At 42.7% G+C, this 23,557-nt stretch overlaps 1 protein-coding gene across 1 annotated transcript; it reads left to right on the top strand.

Annotated features, from left to right (window-relative positions):
- The first annotated feature begins 4,025 nt into the window (after positions 1-4,025).
- Positions 4,026-13,671, top strand: polr1c (RNA polymerase I and III subunit C). The gene is made up of 9 exons (XM_082556878.1): positions 4,026-4,138; positions 4,456-4,527; positions 5,341-5,448; positions 5,621-5,753; positions 6,286-6,417; positions 6,523-6,675; positions 9,171-9,320; positions 9,420-9,536; positions 13,347-13,671. Exons 1-9 carry the CDS (start codon positions 4,067-4,069, stop codon positions 13,463-13,465), a joined length of 1,056 nt encoding a protein of 351 aa, XP_082413004.1. The 5' UTR covers positions 4,026-4,066; the 3' UTR covers positions 13,466-13,671.
- The last annotated feature ends 9,886 nt before the right edge of the window (positions 13,672-23,557 follow it).

Here is a 23,557-nt window from a genome sequence, read left to right as displayed (position 1 = left end):
ATGACAAAGAAAATGTTAAAAAGAAATAAAACAAAAAACAAATTTTTGTTCCATCATTTCTCAGTGAAATATTACCCAGGGACATATTCTATTTATCTCTCAGTGGATGCAGACATCATTCATCAGTAGTCCATAATATGCTTCTGTGCACTATTACTGTTAATTAAATTGGTGTTTAGCTCAGTCAACATCTCTTTTCACTGCCAGTTTTGCACAAACAGTACAGTACCAACGTCTAAATAACATTCATTCTTTTGGAGTTAACAGACTCCATGACAGTTCTCTGGGAAACTGCTAAAACTTCCACGTTTCACCTCTTTAATGCTGCATTTTTATTGGTCATTAAAATTGTCAATGTTTTCATCTAATCTAGTTCTAGCTGTTGAACTGAATCTCTACCTTTTATTAAGAGTGTTTCATGAATGAAAAATGCCTGAAGTTCCCCATATCTTAATATAATAATAACTCACGATTAACTGCACAGTGGTGTGTAAAACACAGTGAGTGAAGGTTATCAACTCATCAAGTTAACCCAGCGTTTCCCCTGCGAGTTCACATCATATGACCCTTCTACAGAAAATGATCCCTATGAGTGCTACCTTCTCAGAGATGTTATCAAACTGTGATTTATAAAAAAAAAGAAAAAATTGTGAAGATCAAAAGCATATACCAATAAAATGCAACACTTTTGTAAAAAGGATACAATACACAATAAGATTTTAATTAATTTAAATACAGTCCCACAACCTGATAAAGGAGATGTGGAAATCACGTCAGTTTGTCACAGATCAAAGTAAAATGGTAAATGGCCTGTATTTGTACAGCGCTTTACTCGTCCCTAAGGACCCCAAAGCGCTTCACACTACATCCAGTCATCCACCCATTCACACACACATTCACACACTGGTGATGGCAGCTACATTGTAGCCACAGCCACCCTGGGGCGCACTGACAGAGGCGAGGCTGCTGGACACTGGCGCCACCGGGCCCTCTGACCACCACCAGTAGGCAACGGGTGAAGTGTCTCGCCCAAGGACACAACGACCGAGACTGTCCGAGCCAGGGCTCGAACCAGCAACCTTCCGATTACAAGGTGAACTATAAATGTGACCGATTAACAAAAAACTCCACGAGAATCTATAACACACGTTCCCAACAGTTTTAGTTTTTACTTCTTTATCTACAGACTCTGCTGTTTATGGTTCAAGAGTAAAGATTACATATAAAAACACAATTCAAACATAGTGCAAATTTGATAGAAGTTGTGCAAGTACATAGCAGATGTCCTGTTTCAGGATCTGATATGAAAGCTTATAGAACAATAAAAATATTGCAATGTTTGCTGCTAACAGAGAAAGCATTGCATTAAAAATCTACATTATTTATTATTTGTTGCAGATGCTCTTTAGGCAAGGCAAGGCAAGTTTATTTGTATAGCACAATTCAACAACAAGGTGATTCAAAGTGCTTTACAGAGACATTAGAAACAAGAACAAATAAAAAGCATGATTTAAAATTGATTAAAACAAGCAAATAACCTAACTAACTAATTAACAAACAAACAAACAAACAAACAAACAAACAAAACAGTATATAAAATCAAAACAGATAAAATCAGAACAGTAGATAAAATCAGTAGTTAAATGTAAGTTTTGAAGTTTAAGCTTAAAGTGTGGATTTGGTGCTTTATTCAAATACAGCTGAGAACAGGTGAGTCTTCAACCTGGATTTAAATAAACTGAGTGTTTCAGCTGATCTGAGGCTTTCTGGGAGTTTGTTCCAGATATAAGGAGCATAAAAGCTGAATGCAGCTTCTCCGTGTATGGTTCTGACTCTGGGAACTGATAAAAGACCGGATCCAGATCCAGGGAAACATAAAGACATTACATGGTATTATTAAACTTCAGGCCCTCCTGCTGTTTGAGCACAGAGGTCCGAGGGATACAAAGGAATATTAGGACCACATTAAGAAAAAATATATATTATTGATCATTATGAGATTAGATTCAAAATTTCTAGATTAACTTCAAAATAATATTTTGAGAGTAAAGTTGAAATGTGGAGATTAAAGCCTTCTAGAAAACGCTTTGTGTACATGAGTTTGTGATCATACTTCAGAATTGTTTTTAGTTAGAAGGAAATAATTTCCTTGTAAGAGCTTTGAAAAGATTGCAGAAAGCTGCATCTGGTCAGAAGGAAGAACACACGACTGTGTACAAAATGAAATACCTGGCATTGGACAGACGCAAGGATAATGATGGTTTACACCCTCAAGCAATAAACACGATGTATGTTGTATCACAAGACCCAATACAATAGATGACGACGTCTATGCATGGCATTTTCTAGAGCAGGGGAGTCAAATTCAAGGCCTCGAGGGCCGGTGTCCTGCAGGTTTTAGATGTGTCCTTGATCCAACACAGCTGATTTAAATGGCTAAATGACCTCCTCAGCAACCTCCTCTTGAACTTCTCCAGAAGCCTGTTAATGAACTAATCATCTGATTCAGGTGTGGTGACCCACGGTGATATCTAAAACCTGCAGGGCACCGGGCCTCGAGGCCTGCAGTTCGACAGCCCTGGCTTAAAATGACAACTGCAGTCTCCACATTTCAACTTTTTTCTCAAAATAGTATTTTAAGTTTAATCTCAAAATTCCATCTTTAATCTGAAAATTAACACTTTTTGTTTAACTTAATGTGCCCCTAATACTCTGTCAGACATGGAATGGTGACACTATTTTCTGGAGAATTGATTGGTCAGTAGGCAATGATTTCAAACCTACTCCAGAACAGGTTACCATGGCAATTTACCCAGGGTTAACCCTGATGTTACCTGGATAAGTCAAAACCCTGGTCCATAGTGTAAGGCTCCGGCCCTAAAAATATAACACTGAGCAGACATGGATCAATATTTTGCAGAGATAAATAGTTTTTGTTTTTTTTTTGATTTTGTGTAAGATTGATGAGACATGTGCAAGCCATTTTATTTAACTTTTTAATATTGTTAATGATAATTAAACTATATATATATATATATATATATATATATATATACATATATATATATATATATATATATATATACATATATATATACACATATATATATATATATATATATATACATATATTAATATATTATTATTATTTAACACGGTAAAGGCAACTAAAATGTGTTAAACTCATCTGTTTAAAATTGCCTATTCTTAAATTTCTGTATGTTTTAACTTTATCTTCTATTTTTATCATTGTGTATATTTCCAGTTTTTATCTGTTGTACAGTGTCCTTGGGTGCTTTGAAAGGCGCTATTTAAATAAAATGTATTATTATTATTATTTATTATTAATCTGACACATTTTTAACACAAAAAATCTCACCTACTTCTTCAGATTTCAGGAGTGTATACGCAGAGCCGGACAGCTGAGCCAGAGGTTTGGCCTGGCAGCAGGTCGTCAGATGAAGTGATTTTTAAAAAGGGTCTGCCTGCACCAATTACATGTTGAATAAAAGGACAAAAACAAGCACCCCCTTCTAGCGCTCAGCATCAGCTAGGAGCGCGTGCACCTGGACCAAACCAAATCATGAAATAAGGATGGGGGAGACGCCAAAAACTAAAGCGGAAATCAAGACTTGAAACTAGATCATTTTTAAACGACTGACTTTTACTCAATGCACAGTTTATCCCACCGAGTTCTTTTTCGTAGGCTGAGTGCTTGATGTTGGCCTTTGCGTCTATCACCACCATATCAACCACAAAGAACTGATTATTCATCACCGATAACCACACAGTGCCTCCGAGTGCTACTGACGAATGACTGCAGTTTTTATTCATCACTCAGTGTGAACTGGCGCAAAGTCCATGAACACTGCAGTATGAGCATACTGTGAAAAACACCCGATGCTGCAATTTTGATCTTGTCTCCCGTATAAGAGCCAAATTTCTCCGCGTGCATATTAGAGAGAAACCCCCTGATTCATACAGCTGCTGATGGAGAGGAGAGAACCACTACTGTACCGTAAAGGAGGTGCGGGCGGAGCCAAAGACTCCCCGCCCACTCGGCAAAATGGCAGCCCGCATGGAGAACGTGGAAGAAATTCGGAATCGAGTAATATTGGGAGAATTTGGTGTGACGAATGTAAGTGCGGCTGTGATCGTGGATTTGGAGACGTACAGCATGTCCTCTGTGGGGTAGTGAGGCTCTGACTGACACGCTTTAACTGATACGCGTGTTTGACACGGACTGCATTAATATTACTTAATGAGCACTTATTATAATATACAAGGAGGTGAAAGCAGAATGTGTTTCTGCGTTGATTATTCACTAGTAGTATCACCTGCCGGTGTCGTGCCAAACTAGGTATCCCCGACAGAATGTGTCTGATCATACTTGTGGACCTGTGTGCTGTTGTTGTCTCTTATTACTCTCAGCCATTATTTATCTGTTGCTCTTAGGTTCATACTACGGATTTCCCTGGAAACTACCCCGGATATGACGACACTTGGAACGTGGAGAAATTTCAAAAGGTAAAATGTTGTCACTGCGGTGGCCCTGTAAACGCTGGGAGGACGAATGTCATCAGTTTTCTTCTGTAAATCTCACATGGCTTTTCCAAAATGTGTATAAATGGCCTGCATTTGTATAGCGCTTTTCTAGTCCCTAAGGACCCCAAAGCGCTTCACACTACATCCAGTCATCCACCCATTCACACACTGGTGATGGCAGCTACATTGTAGCCACAGCTGCCCTGGGGCGCACTGACGGAGGCGAGGCTGCTGGACACTGGCGCCACCGGGCCCTCTGACCACCACCAGTAGGCAAACACGGGGTTAGTATCTTGCCCAAGGATATTTGGCATGCAGCCAGGAGGCAGCCTGGGATCGAACCACCGACCTTCTGATTAGTGGCTGACCTGCTCTGCCACCTGAGCTACAGCCACCCCTAAATGTTTGCACAGCAACAGATTTGTAATTTCACCTATGCATACCACCACATTTCATTTTTAATCAAGTAATCGAGATGCGGCTGAAGTGCAGCCGTTCAGTAGTAACTTAAAGCATTTAACCAAAGTACTGCTTTTAACACACCACAGGGTCATAATTACTCTAAGCATCATTCCTGGCCTGATTCGACGCCAGCAGCACCTTTAGGTTATGTTAGTCACCTGCCTTTTCCTTACATTTGTCTGTCCACCAGTAAAAAGTATTGAATGTGTATTTGGACAAAGATGTGTACAGACTAGAGTGACTAACGTGCTAAATAAGACCAGTGCTTGACTTGTGCCTTTAACAAATGCGTGCGATTCTAAATAGAAATGGAACTCTCCTGTTTCTTTGCAGAACTTCAGAATCGATGTCGTGCATCTGGATGAAAACAGTATGGAGTTCGACATGGTGGGGATTGATGCAGCCATTGCCAATGCCTTCAGAAGGATCTTACTGGCAGAGGTGAGCTTGTTTTGTTGTGTCACTACGGTTTCAGACCTGGTCTTGAACTTTCATTATGTGAGGGACTTTGGTTGATGAAGAACGTGTACATTTTGTGAATTTAGGCATTTAGTTTATTCATTTTATGCAAATATATTTTGAAAGCTGCTAATTATTATTTAATTTTTTTTAGGTGCCTACTATGGCTACAGAAAAGGTGTTCATCTATAGTAATACCTCCATTGTCCAAGACGAAGTCCTGGCCCACAGATTAGGCCTCATCCCCATCAAAGCTGACCCTCGTCTGTTTGAGTACAGAAACACTGGTAAAGCATCATATTGAACCACTCACCCATAAGGCAGTTGACACCAATGCTCATTTTATCCCACTGTGTCATCTTCTTGTCATGTGACAAAGTGCCGGTTTAGATAACATCTTGCTTAGTCATAAGTCTAAGAATAAAGACAGTTTTCCTGCTGTGCTGCAGAAACTGAAACTTGACAATGAGCCTGACCTCAGTTGTACTGAGCATCTGAAACAGATATGACGGAGAGGTCATGCCTGCTTCCTACTTATGCCATGTTCTAGTTGCCTCGTTCATTCATGCGTTATGAGCATTAGTACCTTTAGAACACATCTCGTCCTGTAGCTGTGCTTGGTGGGGAAAAAGCTGTGACTCCACGTGAATGTGGAGTCAGCCATCTGTCCGCAGGTTTGTGCTGTGACTGAAAGACTAAATAATCACTTTTTATAATTTCATGAGCTGCAAATTTCCAGTGTCTCCTGCACTTGATTTAACAGTGATGATGTGCAGCATGTTAAGCAACATGTCTAAAATGCTGCTTTGGTTTTTTTAGGGGAGGAGTCTGCAGAGGAAGAGGGTTCAGAAATAGACACAATTCAACTGCAGCTGAAGATTAAGTGCAGCAGGAATCCCAGAGCAAGCAAAGACTCATCAGACCCACGAGAGCTGTACTTAAACCACATGGGTGGGTATTTTTAGGTGTCACAAAATGGTGCAGATATCCTAGTAAAAAAAAAGTATTCCTGTCTAATTGCAGATATCTGCTCTGTCCACTTTTATCTGCTCATAGTTTATTCCAAGGACATAAAGTGGGTCCCCATCGGGAACCAGGCAGACGTGTTTGCAGACTGCTGTATTGGGCCTGTGCATGATGACATTCTGATAGCTCAGCTACGACCGGGACAAGAGCTGGACATTGTCATGCACTGTGTCAAAGGAATTGGTAAGCTTTGTCTCTGAGCGGCTGCAGTGCTGAAGATAGAGACACTAAACAGGCAAACAGAAACAGGAGCATTATTATTATTATTATTTACATTATAATAACAATGCATTATTTCTATTGGCTGGACAGAGATGCTCATAATACACTGCAGTAAGTAGGTAATGTAACATGTAAGTAAGTAAGTAAGTAAAATTTTATTTATATAGCACATTTCTAGATAAAAGATCACAAAGTGCTTCACAAGGTATAAAAGAAAAAAACAGTCAAAAGTTAACAAAATGCAATTTTAAAAAGATGTTTTTAGCTGCTTTTTAAAAGTAATCACTGAGTCTGCAGATCTTAAGTTCTGAGGAAGAGAGTCCACAGTCTGGCGGCCACAGTGGCAAAAGCTCTGTCACCCTTGCTTTTCAGTCTTGTATACTGAATAACAAGTAGGCCCTGATCACAAGACCTCAGGGACCTGCTAGGGACATAGGGCTGTAAAAGTTCAATGATGTAGGCTGGTGCTTGTTCTTGAAGAGCCTTAAAGGTCAGAACCAGAATCTTAAAGTGGACTCTGAATTCAACAGGGAGCCAGTGCAGCTGTATAAGCAACGGTGTTACATGAGAGTACTTCACCCGTTGCCTACTGGTGGTGGTCAGAGGGCCTGGTGGCGCCAGTGTCCGGCAGCCTCGCCTCTGTCAGTGCGCCCCAGGGTGGCTGTGGCTACAATGTAGCTGCCATCACCAGTGTGTGAATGTGTGTGTGAATGGGTGGATGACTGGATATGTAAAGCGCTTTGGGGTCCTTAGGGACTAGAAAAGCGCTATATAAATACAGGCCATTTATTTACCATTTAGATGTTTTGTCAGAAGCCTTGCTGCAGCATTTTGGACAATCTGCAGACGCTCCAGGGAGTTTTTGTTTAGACATGTAAACAGTGAATTACAGTAGTCCAATCGTGATGAAATGAATGCATGAATAACAATCTCCAGTTCAGTATGAGACACTGTAGGGCTCAATTTAGAAATGCTTCTTAAATGATAGAAGCAGGACCGAACCAGAGATTTGACGTGGACATCCAGGGTAGGAGCAGAATCAAAGGTTACCCCGAGGTTCCTGATAGACGGTTTCACAAATGTTGAAAGAGGACCAAGAGCATTCATTATGTCAGGTACATGTCTGTCTGGAGCACATACAAGGACTTCAGTCTTTTCTTCATTAGGTTGGAGGAAGTTGTCGGCCATCCAACCTTTGATGGTTTCTAAGCACACACTTAGAATCTGCAGCTTAGAAACATCTTCAGATTAATTTCATCAAACTGATATTAAGAAATTTCTCAGTCCGACACAAACCATTGGGATATATGTGTTACATCTGGCTCCAGTAACATTATACAATAGTGTTTTAAACAATCTTTGATTTAACAACATTTTATATGTTGAAGTGCTTCCATGTCACACTTTATTGGTTTGGGATACACGTGGTCCCATTAGGGTTTGAAACTCCTGGGTTTGAATCCACTGTTCGGTCAGGGGCTCTCCGTCCTCAGTTTGCATGCTCTTCCTGTGTGTGTGGGTTCTCTCAAGGTACGCTGGCTCCCTCCCACAGTCCAAAGATGTGTATGCACATGCATTAATTGGCAACACTGAATCGGCTATAATGCCTGGATTACACTTTGCTGCGGACATCGACACGAGCAGCTGGAGGCCAGATTCCTGAATAGTAATTCCTGTTATATTTCTTTGAATTCATAGTTGTTGGGTTGTAATGTAAATTCTCAGCAGATGAGTACATACAGTCACAAAAAAAGGCCTGGCCAACGGACATCTGTGTGGACCCTCATACTACTGAAGCATGGAGGAGAGGGGGTGTGATGGTGGGGGGGTGCTTTGCTGGTGACACTGTTGGGGATTTATTCAAAATTACCTAAACTCAATGGAGATGGTTTGGGATGAGATGGAGCGCAGAGTGAAGGCCAAAGGACCAACAAGTGCTCAGCATCTCTGGGAACTCCTTCAGGACAAGAGAAGCATTTCAGGGAATGCGTGACAAGCAGTAATCCAAGCAAAGGGTGACTGCTTTGAAGAACCTAAAATATCAAACATGTTTTGAGTTATTTCACACTTTTTTGTTTACTACATAATTCCATATGTGTCCATTGTGTTTTGAGACTTTCAGTGAGATGTGTGTGCGTGTGTGTTTGTAGGGCTTTAGATAGGTGTGTGCACCAAATGGTGGCGTACAGGAGTGGCTGACTTTTTCCATAATATCACGTTCTGGCTGCAGGGAGTTCAAGTACAAGATGAAATGTGAGTTAACAGGTGACCCTGGGTATGTGGCTGGTGCACTACTAAAACATCTCAAGCTAAGGGTGGAATGTTTTCAGGATGTGCTGAAGTGAATGCAGCAGTTTACATACTACTTGGATGTTATCAGTCCAAATAACGGGATAGTCTGTAAACAGTATTTTCTGCTGCCTAATGCTAAAGTGTGTCCTCTGTTGTGTGTTTAGGCAAAGACCATGCCAAGTTCTCCCCAGTGGCCACAGCGAGTTACCGCCTCCTCCCAGAGATCACCCTCCTGGAGGTGGTGGAGGGAGAGAAGGCGGAGCGATTAAAACAGTGCTTCTCACGAGGAGTTATAGACCTGGAAGATATTAATGGTAAGAGTGGCTTCACTTAAATTCAACAAGTTACATTGTATTAACCTGCAATCAGTCACCTGATGCTGCGAATGTTATCACATTTTTTGTGTATTTAAGGGACAAAGGTTGCCAAAGTTGTGAACAGTCGCCTGGACACATGCAGCCGGGAAGTCCTCCGACACAGTGACCTGAAGAATGTGGTGAAGCTTGGACGAGTGCGAGACCATTTCATCTGTACGTTCATGTGTAGCTGCTATAAGACACCATGCAAACTCACTGATAAAAATGCAAATATTCCTTTTACAGTGGCCTAGCCACTCCTAAAACCATGAATCAGTGCCCTGTCTCTTTGTTTATTCCACACACAGTCTGTAACAGAGTCAGTTTGAGAGATCGCGGCATTCAAAGAATCTGAAGTCTATATGCTGTGAAACCACTGCTGCTTTATTCAAGGGGTCAATCCATACCTGAAATGATAAATGATAATGAGTCTTGGTGTTGGACAGATGCGCATTCACTTGTATGCTAAACTATATCTGTACTGATTATTAGTCGGTGTTCTTTTCGGTGTTTACCCCTCGGCCAGAATAAGCTGATTGGTTGTTGTAGTCACCCTACTGGGTGGGCGACGTGGACACTTAAGTTTGTGATTGCATTACTCACCTAGAGTTGTGAAATTGATACCATAGGTGCATCTACTAAAACCCTCAGACGAGTTCAGTGACCTCAAACTTAAAGCCAGGGGTCAGAGGTCGAGTTTTCTGAAAATCTTTTGAATGCGATAACTCAGGACCCCGTGGGGCTGCACGGTTAGCTCGTTAACACGTTAGCGCCGGTGATCCGCGCTAACTTGCTAACAGAGATTTGCCACGTTAATGCGGTTATGGCGTAAACGTCATTTTAACAAGATTAACGCGGACAGCACTAATTTCTACACTTGCACAGACTTTGAAGGATAGGATAGGATAGGATAGGATAGAACTTTATTAATCCCTCGGGTGGGTTCCTCTGGGAAATTCGACTTCCAAAAAAGCACAGCAACGACCGAAGTTACACACACACACACACACACACACACACACACACACACACACACACACACACACACATATATATATATATATATATATATATATATATATATATATATATATATATATATATATATATATATATATAAATACAGAGACAAATATAAATAAAATATACAAAGGGGATAAATAGAATAAATAGGAATAAAAATACAAGTGAATTGCACATTTCAAGTATTGAGTCTATTGCACTGTTGACTATTTACAAAAAGTATTGCACAAAAGGTATTGCACAGTGAGGTGAAGAGGCACTACAGCTTAGTTGTTCCCCCCTCCTTTGTCCTCCTGTTTCCCCTCCCTCTCCCCTCCAGAGAGGAGTTAAACAGTCTGATGGCGTGTGGGACAAAGGAGTTTTTAAGTCTGTTAGTTCTTGTCTTTGGGAGAAGCAACCTGTCACTGAACAGACTCTTCTGGTTGTTAATGGCCGTGTGCAGAGGATGCCCAGCATTGTCCATAATGTCCAGCAGTTTCTTTAATGTCCTTTTCTCTGCCACTGTCACCAGAGTGTCCAGCTTCATGCCGACCACAGAACTAGCCCTCCTGATCAGTCTCTCCAGCCTGGATGAGTCCCTCTTTGCTGTGCTGCTCCCCCAGCACACCACAGCATAGAAAAGTACTCCAGCAACCACTGACTGGTAAAACATCCTCAGGAGCTTCCTGCAGATGTTAAAAGACCTCAGCCTCCTGAGGAAGTACAGTCGGCTTTGGGCTTTTTTATACAGGTGCTCTGTGTTGCATGACCAGTCCAGTTTATTGTCCACCCACAGGTGTTGAGTTGCAGGTGGTTTGTGTGACTCCATGCGACAAAGTTCCTCACCAGACTTCTGTACTCCTCTTCCTGATCATCCCAGATACACCCCATGATGGCCGTGTCATCTGCAAACTTCTGAATGTGGCATAATTCAGAGTTGTAGCAGAAGTCAGAGGTGTACAGGGTGAAGAGAAGAGGGGACAGCACAGTTCCCTGTGGTGCTCCTGTGCTGCTGACCACAGTGTCAGACGTGATGTCCTTCAGCCTGACGTACTGTGGTCTGTCGGTGAGGTAGTCGGAGATCCAAGCCACCAGGCAGGGGTCCACCTCCATCCTGTTCAGTTTTTCCTGAAGCATACAGGGCCGGATGGTATTAAAGGCACTGGAAAAGTCAAGAAACAGGATCCTGACCGTGCCTTTTCCCCCATCCAGGTGTGAGTGGGCTCTGTGTAGGAGGTACAGGATGGCATCCTCCACTCCGACACCCGCCTTGTATGCAAACTGTAGTGGGTCCTGGGCATGTTGTACCTGTGGTCGGAGGAGGTTGAGGAAGAGCCGCTCTAGAGTCTTCATAAGATGTGACGTCAGTGCCACCGGTCGGAAGTCATTCAGCTCATTGGGCCGGTTCCTTTTGGGGACCGGGACGATGCAGGATGTCTTCCATAGGGTGGGCACTCTCCCCAGTCGCAGACTGAGGTTGAAGACTCGTTGTAGCGGCTCCCCAAGTTCAGCAGCACACGCCTTTAGCATCCTAGGACACACCTTGTCTGGGCCTGCTGCCTTTCTGGGGCGAAGCTTCCTCAGTTGCCTCCTGACCTGATCCACTGTGACACTGGGAGATGTTTGGGAGGAGGGGAGGGGGGGAGATGTCTTGCTGCTGAGAGAGGGATTGGAGGAGGGGGGTGTCATGGTGTCAGGAAGGGGGGGAAGCGAGGGAGGCAGGAGAGTGGGGAGAGGACTCTGCAGTGAAGGTGAGGGTGAGGGTGGGGGGGTTGTGGGCTGGTCAAACCTGTTGAAGAAGTTGTTGAGTTCGTTTGCCTTCTCCACAGTCCCCCCCCCCCACTGTGCTTTTCTTGGTGTTGTGGCCTGTGATGGTTTTCACACCATTCCAGACCTCCCTCATATTGTTCCTCTCCAACTTCTGCTCCACCTTCCTCCTGTAGGTGTCCTTTGCTTCCCTCAGGCAGCGTTTCACCTCCCGCTGTGCTGCTTTCATCTCCTCCTTCACTTTGCTCCTGAAAGCCTTCTTCTTCATGTTGAGGACAGCTTTGACTTCCTGTGTTACCCACGGTTTGTTATTAGGATAACACCGTACCGTCTTAGCAGGGGCGACCGTGTCCACACAAAAGTTGAGGTAGTCTGTAAGACAGTGTGTCGCCCCCTCTATGTCCTCACCATGTGGGCTCAGGAGCACATCCCAGTCTGTGGTGTCATAGCAGTCTCTCAGAGCATCCTCCTTTTCTGGGGTCCATCTCCGGATGGAGCGCGTTGTGACAGGCTGCCTTTGGACGAGGGGTGTGTATTGTGGCTGTAGGTAAACCAGGTTGTGGTCTGACTTCCCTAGTGGGGGGAGGGGGGTGGCTCTGTATGCATCTCTCACATTAGCATACAGTAGGTCAATTGTCCTTTTGCTCCTTGTGGGACAATTCACAAACTGGTGAAAAGCAGCCAGAGTAGAATCCAGTGTGGCATGGTTAAAGTCTCCAGATATAATAATGAAAGCCTCGGGGTTTTGTGTCTGAAGTCTTGCTGTGACTGTGTGTATTTTCTCACAGGCAGCTGTTGCGTCGGCCCTCGGAGGGATGTAAACACACACACAGATCACATTACTGAACTCCCGAGGTAGATAATATGGCCGCAAGCTAACAGCTAGCAGCTCCAGGTCCGGACGGCATACCGAAACTTTAACGGAGACGTGTCCAGGGTTACAGTATCTGTTGTTAACGTAGACAATGAGTCCCCCACCTCTGCTTTTTCCGCTGGCCTGCGTGTCCCTATCGGCTCTCACGGATGTGAAACCGCATAGGTCTACGTTAGCCTGCGGCGTTAGCTCGGTTAGCCACGTCTCCGTGAAGATAAACAAGCTGCACTCACGGTATAGTCTGTGGTTGTTCAGAGCGCACAGTTCGTCAATCTTATACGTGAATACGTGCATCACTGTCTTTACACTATTTTAGCCCATGGATGTTTTTTCTTTTACAGTTACAGTGGAATCCACCGGGATCCTGCCTCCAGACGTCTTAGTCACAGAGGCGATTAAGGTCCTCGTGGCTAAATGTCAGAGGTTTCTCAATGAACTGGACTCGACTGCTATGGAATGAAAGGATGACTGAGCAGCCCGTCAGACCTCGGACGGTTCTTACTATGCTGTCAGTGGAATGACTGTGTTCAAATATTCTATACTGATAAAGAGTACACAGAAATTTCAAAATGCAGGTGTTTTGTTGGTATCATCTGAGTATGTATATACAGCTTTGTCTGGTATTTTGTATACTTTCCATTAAACAAATGTTGAATTGAAGACAAACATCTTAATATTATTGACTGTCAGAGTACTTTCCACTTTTTTCTCTTTTCTAAATAAAATAGCATTAACTGTTTAGGAATTACAGCTATTTTTATGCACGGTTCTCCATCGTTAGAGACTCAAAACCAAATTGGACAGTTGACTGACAATATGAGATCCAAAGAGATTTCAGTCCAAATGAAGGAGACCACCATGAGATCTATTTTGTTTTCGAGCTTCTCAGTTAGAGAGAAAAACACTGCAAGAATGCCAAACTCATTGTTAAAAAAGGAACTCGCTGCCAACAGGTCCAGAAGACCACAGAAGTGGATGTACTTAGTAAAGTAAAAGGAGGTATGTTTATCGTCGCCAAAATCTGCAATCAAGAGAAATTACTGTTTATTTTCTAGAAGGAGAATCCCAGATCCGACTACCAGGAAGCATGTAAACAGTTCTGGTAAAGAATGTTTGGACAGATTAAGCTGGGAAAAGGGACACGGAGGAGGAGAGAAGCAACTCTTGATTGGACACCACATGTATCAAATATGATGGAGGCAGTGTAATGGCATAGGTATGTATGGTTGACAGTGGGATGAAGTCAGTAGTGCTTATTGATTGTGTGATAGAAGTATCAGGATGTATTATGAAACACACAAAACTATGTCCTCTGCTTCAGTCAAATGCTACAAAACTGACAGAGCTTTACATGGATAGCGACCCAAAGCAAAATGGAAACCGAACCAAAGACTTTCTTAAGGCAAAGAAATGGGATATTTTTCTAGACTAGACTACAAAAACCTTTCCTTACATTTAAAATTGTACTAGTTTGTCCAGTTACGTTTGAGCTTGTGATAATGGGTGACTGTATATAATGTAACTCATAAACAGTTACAGAACTTCTGTTGAGCCCTTTGAGTCTAAAAGTGTGCACTTCTGTCCCGTCTTGACAGTGTGATTTCAAATTCACCATTGTGGTCCGCACAGGCAGAACTATGAAAAACATACCATTGACCCAACTGTATGCACTACTGTCCAAAAGTTGTGGATACTTTGCACAGCTGGACTGGCCATCGGGCATACCGGGCATTTGCCAGGTAGGCTGATGTTGTTTGTTTGTTTGTTTCTAACGTTATAAACAATGAAAGGTGGTGGATTGAGTGGTCATGATCGACTCTGGGCTGGACCAATTACAATACATCCATATTGAGGTGAAAAGGAACGTGATTTGTCCCGTACGTCACATCTGCCTCGGGTACAAACAAAGGCGGCGGTGTATGCATTTACATCAACAACACTGGACCACAGCGCTAGGACTACTGCATGACATCATCAGCAAACACGAGACTGCTCACCCAGTTGCTGCGTTTGTTGCTGCCGGGGATTTTAATCACTGCACCCTCAGGACTGTGGTCCCAAAGTTCCATCAATACTTGAGCTTTCCGACAAGGAATAACAACATCATAGACCAGGTCTACAGTAATGTAAGAGGTGCATACAAGGCAGTGCCTCGCCCGCATTTTGGACAGTCCGACCACATTTCTGTGTTCCTCTATCTGGCAAACAGGCAGCTCCTCAAACGAGCCCCCCAAGTAAGTAGAATTACTAAAGCTTGGAGCGAAAAGACTGATTCGGTGCTTCAGAACTGCTTTGGTGCTACAAACTGCGACGTGTTTAAGACTGCTGCCATGAGAGAGGACTGCTCTGTGGATTTAAAGGAATATGCACCAGTGGTCACCAGCTACCTCACCACATGCATTGACAATATTGTCCCCACCAAGCGCTACAAAACATATCCAAATCAGACACCATGGTTGAACTGTGAGGTACGTTCCATGCTACATGCACACTCCACTGCGTTTGCCTCTGGTGGCACAGAGCGCTACAAAAAGGCCAGATATGACCCACATACAGACTGAAGCTGGAGGGATACTACAACAACTCGAATCCCGCCGAATGTGGCAGGGCCTCCAACACATCACTGATTTCCCCTGACAACATCCCAGGCCATGCTTTGAGTGTTTGCTCTTCAGAGACATTTTCAATTTGTCCCTCACCCAGTCAGCTGTGCCCACATGCTTCGAGACCACCATCATAGTGCCCCTCCCCACGTAAATAACCTGTTTGAATGACTTTCGCCCCATTGCACTCACTTCAAATTGTAATGAAGTGTTCTGAGAGGATTGTCATGTCCCATATCAAAGAAGCCATCCCGGACAGATTAGACCCTCTGCAATTTGCATATCGGAGGAATCGCTCTCCCGAGGACGCCGTTAATGCAGCTATCCACACAGCCCTCTCACACCTCGGAAACAAGGACATGTATGTTCAAATGCTGTTTATAGACTACAGCTCAGCATTCAACACCATCATCCCACCATGAAAAAGCTCTCTACTCTTGGACTGACACCCCCCTCTGTCTCTGGGTCCTGGGCTTCCTCACAGGCAGACTCCAGGCAGTCAGAGTTGGTACCGGGACATGAGGTACAAAGATAGTGAGCACAGCGACTCCCCAAGGCTGTGTGCTCAGTCCACTCCTGTACACCTGTTCACCTATGACTGTGTCCCCTCCCAAAGCAACACCTCCATCATTAAATGACACAACCATCGTCAGGCTGATTACTGCTGGAGAGGAGACTGCCTACAGGGAAGAGGTGGCTCAGCTGGTGCCTGGAAAATAATCTCTCCTTAAATGCTGAGAAGACTAAGGAGATGGTTATTGACCCAAGAATGAGGAGAGAGCAGCACGCCCCACTATGCATCAACAGGACTCAGGTGGAGAGGGTGAAGACATTCAAATTCCTTGGCACCCACATCAGTGAGGATCTCACCTGGACCCATAACACACGGCAGATCATCGAGAAGTCTCAACAACGACTCTTCTTCCTAGGGAAGCTGAGAAAATTTGGATTAACCTCCAAACTTCTCAGCAACTTTTACAGATGCACAGTGGAGAGTATCCTGACAAACTCCATCACAGTGTGCTACGGGAACTCAGGACAGGAAGGCTCTCCAACGTGTCATCAAAATGGCACAACTCATCTGTGGAGTACCACTACAGGACATTTACAACACTCAGGGCAAACTATATCATTAAGGACAGCACCCACCCACAGCACACACTGTTCACACTCCTACCATCTGGCAGACAATACAGGAGTGTGAAAGCTTTGGAGTTTGTACGTGTTTTGTCTCTAGGGGCCACCGTATTTATTTATATATAAACATATATAAATAAAGCCACTTTTTTACATTAGTAATTACTTTTGTGCATAATTTTATATTATTGTTAATAATAAATTAATTAAAGCAACAAAACAACCTGAAGAGCCGGTTTGGAGCCGAAAGAGCCGTAAATCCCATCACTAATCCACAGCAGAGATGGGCAGTAACGCGTTACTGTAATCTGATTACTTTTTTCAAGTAATGAGTAAAGTAAGGGATTACTATTGCAAAAACGGTAATTAGATTACCGTTACTTTCCCGTAGGAACGCTGCGTTACTGCGTTACTAAAACCGTGATTTTTCTGCGAGAACGTCTCATGACAGTGACGTAAGCGAGTGCGACGTCCGTGACAACAGCTGTGTGCAGATCAACAATGGATCATATATCAGTGCAGAGAGAGTATGAGCGTGCAGCGTTTAAAGCGTGGAAGTACTGACCTTACTTTGAGTTTGATTCCATAAAAAGGGACAAAAACATTAGTGTCCGCTGTGCGTGGGAAGAAAACTTCTTTTTACAGCGAAAAAACCCCCAAACTTCCAACAAGCACCGAGTAGCTACGACGTAATGGGAAACTCACAGAGAAACTCGCGGATTCTTCCACTGACCGCGGCACACCTGCACCAGGGTAAACCTCCGCCTACCGTAGTCCTGCTTTACAGGTGAAAATAGAGCAACAGGACCGCTGAGTCTTTGACTTTATTTATTTTCTGCTGTGTTTTACTTGCATCTATTTGAAAGACTGAGTGTAAACACACAAAATATTTTATTTTATGTGCTGGAATGTGCAGAAAATAGGTTTAAATGTTAAACTAATTTCTTCCAGTCAGTGAATGTTGCAGATAATTACATTTTTGCTTGATGCATAAAGTTAAAAGATTAAAACTAATAAAACAAGTTTTAAAAAGAGACTTTTCCATTTGATTACATTTGTATGATGGATTATGCAGAAAAAGTAGAATTGGGCTGAAAGATCTATCGCTTTTTCACCTCTTCAGGTTGTAAATCGTGTTTTTAAAAAGTAACTAAGTAACTAAGTAATTAATTACCTTTGAAAATAAGTAATCAGTAAAGTAACAGGATTACTTTTTTGGGGAAGTAATCAGTAATTAGTTACTGATTACTTTTTTCAAGTAACTTGACCAACACTGATCCACAGGCCATCAGGCTACTGAATCAACCCACACAAACATTTCAGCGTCAGCTACAGTGACAAAAGTCCAAACTGAAACGCTGAGTCAATGACCCAGGTACTCTGACAAGTATATTATTCCCGTTTTATCCTCACTACACTGGTTGCCTGTCCATTTTAGAGTTCCGTTTATTCTTTTATTTTATTCTTTTATTTGTTTTTAAAGCATTAAATGGTCTTGCCCCACACTTCCTCTCTGAGCTCCTAAATTGTGGTACGCACTTCCATTACAAATTAGAAAGGCTTCCTGACTCGGCTTGGCTAGAGCTGGTCTACTCTGTGGCATCACAGACATGCAGTCTGTTTGCTTCTTTCATAGAATGATGACACACTGAAAAGAATTCCACATGACAGAACTTCAAAGTCTATAAAGAGAGGTTGTAACCTTGAGTCATTCCATATCACCTTAGCCGGAGGAGAGAGGAGGTGGCTACGCTTCGTTGAAGAGGCCCGGTGATACATCGACCACCAACCTACTGTGCCACCCGCACAGTAACTGAGACAGACTGCCTTTCTGATCAACACAGCACCTTTACTCGGACGATAACCCCCCCTTTTTTTCCTTCCTCTGTTTTTTAAGCACCTTACAACCTTTTCAAAAGGTGCTGGACTCACTGTCGGCGCCGGAGATATGGTCAGGTGACGTAGCGTTTTAATTCCATACCCTTCTGTTCCATCTTAACTCAGATGTAGAAGAATTTATATTTAAATATTTATAGTTATTTTTATTTAATTTATTCACTTGTGTTGCCTTCATTACCACTGTCTATGTAACTATATCCCCCCTTTTTTCTCTCTGTTTTTACTGGGTGGCAGGGTGTGGTTAGTATTTTTATTAGTTTGTTTTTGCTTTAGGGTTTCTTTTCCATACCTTTCTACTGTGCTGTTTCCACTAACAGAGTGCGCTGTCAGTCTTCCCTTGTGTTTTTGTTTTGGTTTTTTACTTGTCTTTTTGTCTATAGGGAAGTCACTCTTCATTCTGGATTTTTTGTGAATGGGGAGAAATCGGGCAAACTCCTAGCTAACCAAGTAAGGGGTCTAAAGCCATGTCAGTGTATAACCGCCATTAACTCAGATGATGGGCTCGTTACTGATCATGCCAAAATCAATGATGCGTTCAGGGAATATTATCTGAAGCTTTATTCCTCTGAATCTCCCACCGACCACTCACTAATCACAAATTTTCTTAAAAGCGTAGACTTTCTTGAGCTGGCAGACACCCACAGAGAGATCTTGGATGCGCCATTTTTCAAAGAAGAGATTAGCGCTGCAATTTTCTCTCTGCAGTCAGGGAAGTTCCCTGGCCCAGACAGCTTTTCGGTAGAATGACACTCCAGAATGTGTTCTTCGCTTGATGCGGAAAAAGCATTTGACCGTGTCGAATGGAACTATTTATTTGCTGTGCTGGAGAGATTTGGGTCCGGTCCCAATTTCATCTCATGGATCAAGTACCTATACTTCTCCCCTGTTGTGTCTGTTTGCACCAATAGCCAGAAATCAAAACCATTCCAACTTAAACGAGGCACACGTCAGGGTTGCCCCCTTAGCCCGTTGTTATTTGATCTAGCTATTGAACCCTTAGCAATGCTTTTTCGAAGCAGTAAACTTGTTCAGGGTCTACAAATAGGTCAAACTGAACACAAAGTCAATTCATTCAATTTAAATGAACATCTTTCCTAAATTCTTATACTTATTTCAATCTTTACCAGTCTTCATCTCCAAGTCTTTCTTTACAACTCTAGACTCTATAATCTCCTCTTATATTTGGAAGGGTAAACGGGTAGCTAAGGTGCATTTACAGAAATCTAAGATTGAAGGGGGTCTGGCACTCACCAACTTCCGCTTTTACTATTGGGCTGCCAATATTCGGTCCCTGACCTAGTGGTTAAAGTCTGGGGAGGGTGTGGGACCCACCAGCTGGCTGGCAATGGAATTAGACTCAACGCAGGGTATTTCTCTTGCCTTCTTTCTGGGTTCTTCTCTTCCTTTATCCATTGACAACTTTACATCTAATCCGATAATTCGGCACTCCCTCAGGGTGTGGGCGCAGTTCAGGAGACATTTCAATCTTAATAATTTTTCACTTCAAAGCCCCATCCTTTCAAACCACCTATTCCTCCCCCCAACCTTGGACAACTTGTTCCAGGTCTGGTCTAGAGCAGGTATTATTTGCTTTAAAGATCTCTTTGTACACAATAAACTAGTATCATTTGATCAGCTGTCAAAAAAATACAGTATCCCAAAACTCACTTTTTTAGGTATTTACAACTCAGACATTTTTTGCAATCCCACCTGTCCAATTTTCCAGAAGCTCCAGCTGCTAACTTACTGGACGAGCTCCTTAATTTCCAACTATCAGGCATTTATAATAAACTGCAGTGTAACCCCAGCTCCCGTTGTAGGCTTCAAGTCCACATGGGAGAAGGAGTTGGGTATATCTATGTCAGATGACGTCTAGGACTCAGTCCTTTCTCTGGTAAATTCTACATCACTCTGCGTCCGTCATTCCCTGTTACAATTCAAAGTAGTCCACAGGGCCCACTTATCTAAATCCAAATTAGCTAAGCTTTATCTCAGTTTAGACCCTTGCTGTAACAGGTGAGGGTCTCATGATGCCAATCTAACCCACATGTTTTGGACCCGCCCTGTCCTGGCAAATTTTGGGAAGGAGGTTTTCTGCACTTTGAACAAGGCTACCGGCCTGAAACTAGCCCCCTACTTGCTGTCTTTGGTACAACGGGAGAGGATTATAAGTATATTCCCAGAGCAAAGCGTAGGGTGCTGTCTTTTGGTTCCCTCCTGGCTAGGCGTACAATTTTGATGAGGTGGAAGGCCGCTGCCCCGCCCCTCCATGTTCGGTGGCTTGCTGATCTCATGTCGTGCCTCAGTCTGGAAAAGATCCACTGCTCCATCCAGAACCAAAAGGGCACATTTGATAAAATGCGGGGTTTTTTCTGGAAAACTTCTCTAAACTTCAACTTAAGGATGTTCCAGCTGACTAACGGATTTGCTTCTCCATAGAGGTCTGGTGTCTGTCTGTGTTAATGGGAACGTGAAGCTCAGTGATGTCGTAGCAAACTTCTGAGTGGTTCTTAAGGGAAGGGTTAGTTAATATCATAATCCCTCCCAGGTTGTGGCTTTTGTTGTTTTGTTGGGTTTTTTGTTTTTGTTTTCTCTCTCTCTCTCTCTTTTTCCTTTTACTGGGATTTTTTTTTGTCGCTTGTTTGATAAATTAAAAGAGCAAAACAATGTTCTCACCTGAGAAATTCTGTTTTGTATTCAATGTAAACAGTTTGTATTTTCCCTCTTCTTTTTTCTTTATAAACTGTGTCCACAATTAATACAAAATATTGTGAATAATAAAAAAAAAAAGATAAGATGGGGCCTGATTATTTAAGACCTTGTATGTGATTAGCAGGATTTTGAATTCTGGATTTAACAGGGAGCCAATGAAGGGAAGCCAATACAGAGATGAGTCCACTGTCAGAGGCCATAAGAAGATCATTTGTAACCTTCACCAAAGCTGTTTCTGTGCTGTGCTGAGCTCTGAAACCTGACTGAAACTCTTCAAATAAACCTCTGCAGATGATCTGTTAGCTGTTTGACAACTACTCTTTCAAGGATTTTTGATATAAAGGAAGGTTGGAGATTGGCCTATAATTAGCTAAGACTGCTGGGTCTAGAGATGCTTTTTGAGTAAAGGTTTAACTACAGCCAGCTTGAAGGCCTGTGGTACATAGCTGATTATTAGAGATAGGTTGATCATATTTAAGATCGAAGAATTAATTAATGGCAGGACTTCTTTGAGCAGTTTTGTAGGAATGGGGTCTAAAAGACACGTTGATGGTTTGGAGGAAGTAATTATTGAAGTTAACTCAGAAAGATCAATTGGAGAAAAAGAGTCAAACTTAACATCAATGGTACTAAGAGTAGCTGTAGATAATATTACATCTGTGGGATGATTATTGGTAATTTTTTCTCTAATGATAAAAATTTTATTTGTGAAGAAGTTCATGAAGTCATTACTAGTTAACGTTAAAGGGATGGTTGGCTCAACAGAGCTCTGACTGTTTGTCAGCCTGGCTACAGAGCTGAAGAGAAACCTGGGGTTGTTCTTATTTTCTTCAATCAGTGATGAATAGTAAGATGTTCTGGCTTTGCGGAGGGCTTTCTTATAAAGCAGCAAACTATTTCTCCAGGCTAAATGATGATCCTCTAAATTTGTGACACGCCATTTCCTCTCCAGATTACGAGTCATCTGCTTTAGGGTACGTGTTTGAGAATTATACCACGGAGTCAGGTACTTCTGATTAGAGACCTTAGTTTTCACTGGAGCTACAGTATCCAGAGTCGTACGTAGTGAGGAGGTGAAATTATTAACAAGATGATCGACCTCTGTTGGAGTAGTGTTCAGATAGCTGCTCTGCTCTGTGTTGGTACAGGGCATTGAAGATGATAACAGTGGGTGGATTATATTCTTAAACTTAGTTACAGCGCTTTCAGAAAGACATCTACTTTGATAAAGTCTACTCTCCACCGCTGTGTAATCAATTATTGTAAATGTAAATGTTATCAGGAAATGATCAGACAGGAGAGGGTTTTCAGGAAACACTGTTAAACGTTCAGTTTCTATGCATATGTTAAAACAAGATCTAGAGTGTGATTAAAGTGGTGGGTGGGTTCTTTTACATTTTGAGAGATGCCAATTGAGTCTAATAACAGATTAAATGCCATGTTGAGGCTGTCATTTTTAGCATCTACATGGATGTTAAAATCACCCACAATAATTATTTTATCTGAGCTCAGAACTAAATCAGATAAAAAGTCTGAGAAATCAGACAGAAACTCTGTGTAAGGCCCAGGGATGGATTCCGTCTCTCCTAACAAGACCAGGTTTCCTCTAGAAAGTTTCCCAATTATCTATGAAGCCCACGTCATTTTTTTGGACACCACTCGGATGAAACCAGGAGATGTCCTTACTGAATCATCAGAGCTGAACAGGTGATGGAGAAACAGGTTTACCTTTTAGGTCACATGAATGAGTTGAAGGGAAGTTATGAACTGTTTCTGAGAGACAAATAACACCAGGATCGTTTTCTAAGTAGCTGACAGCTGGTAACTGCAGGGGCGGGTCTAGCAACGTTTTGCCAGGTAGAGCATTAACTGCTCAAAATGCCTGGGCCCATTTTTTGTCCCAGTCGAGCCCTGGCAGCGGCTATTTAGCGGAGAGCTCACCTAGTGAAACTGCATCCCCATCCCACTCTGACACCAGTGGAAAAGACCACGAGAGAGTAAACATTGTGAGGTGTGGGCCCTGGCTCACCTGCACCAACTTTCTGATGAACAAAGTGTGGCTGCTGTCTTCATCACACAGGATCACATCAGCATTTAATGTATGTATATGAGAGCTGCAGCTCATGGTGGCTTCAAATGACTGTGGACCGCACTGTCCGGCTGGCTGTTAACAGCAGATTCCGTTTTTCCATCTTTGAAGA

Source organism: Aulonocara stuartgranti (genome assembly GCF_965226115.1).
Source record: "Aulonocara stuartgranti genome assembly, chromosome: 13".
Taxonomy (NCBI): Eukaryota; Metazoa; Chordata; class Actinopteri; order Cichliformes; family Cichlidae; genus Aulonocara; species Aulonocara stuartgranti.
The sequence above is the reverse complement of the archived record's forward strand: the minus strand, read 5'-3'. Positions and strand labels throughout refer to the sequence as shown.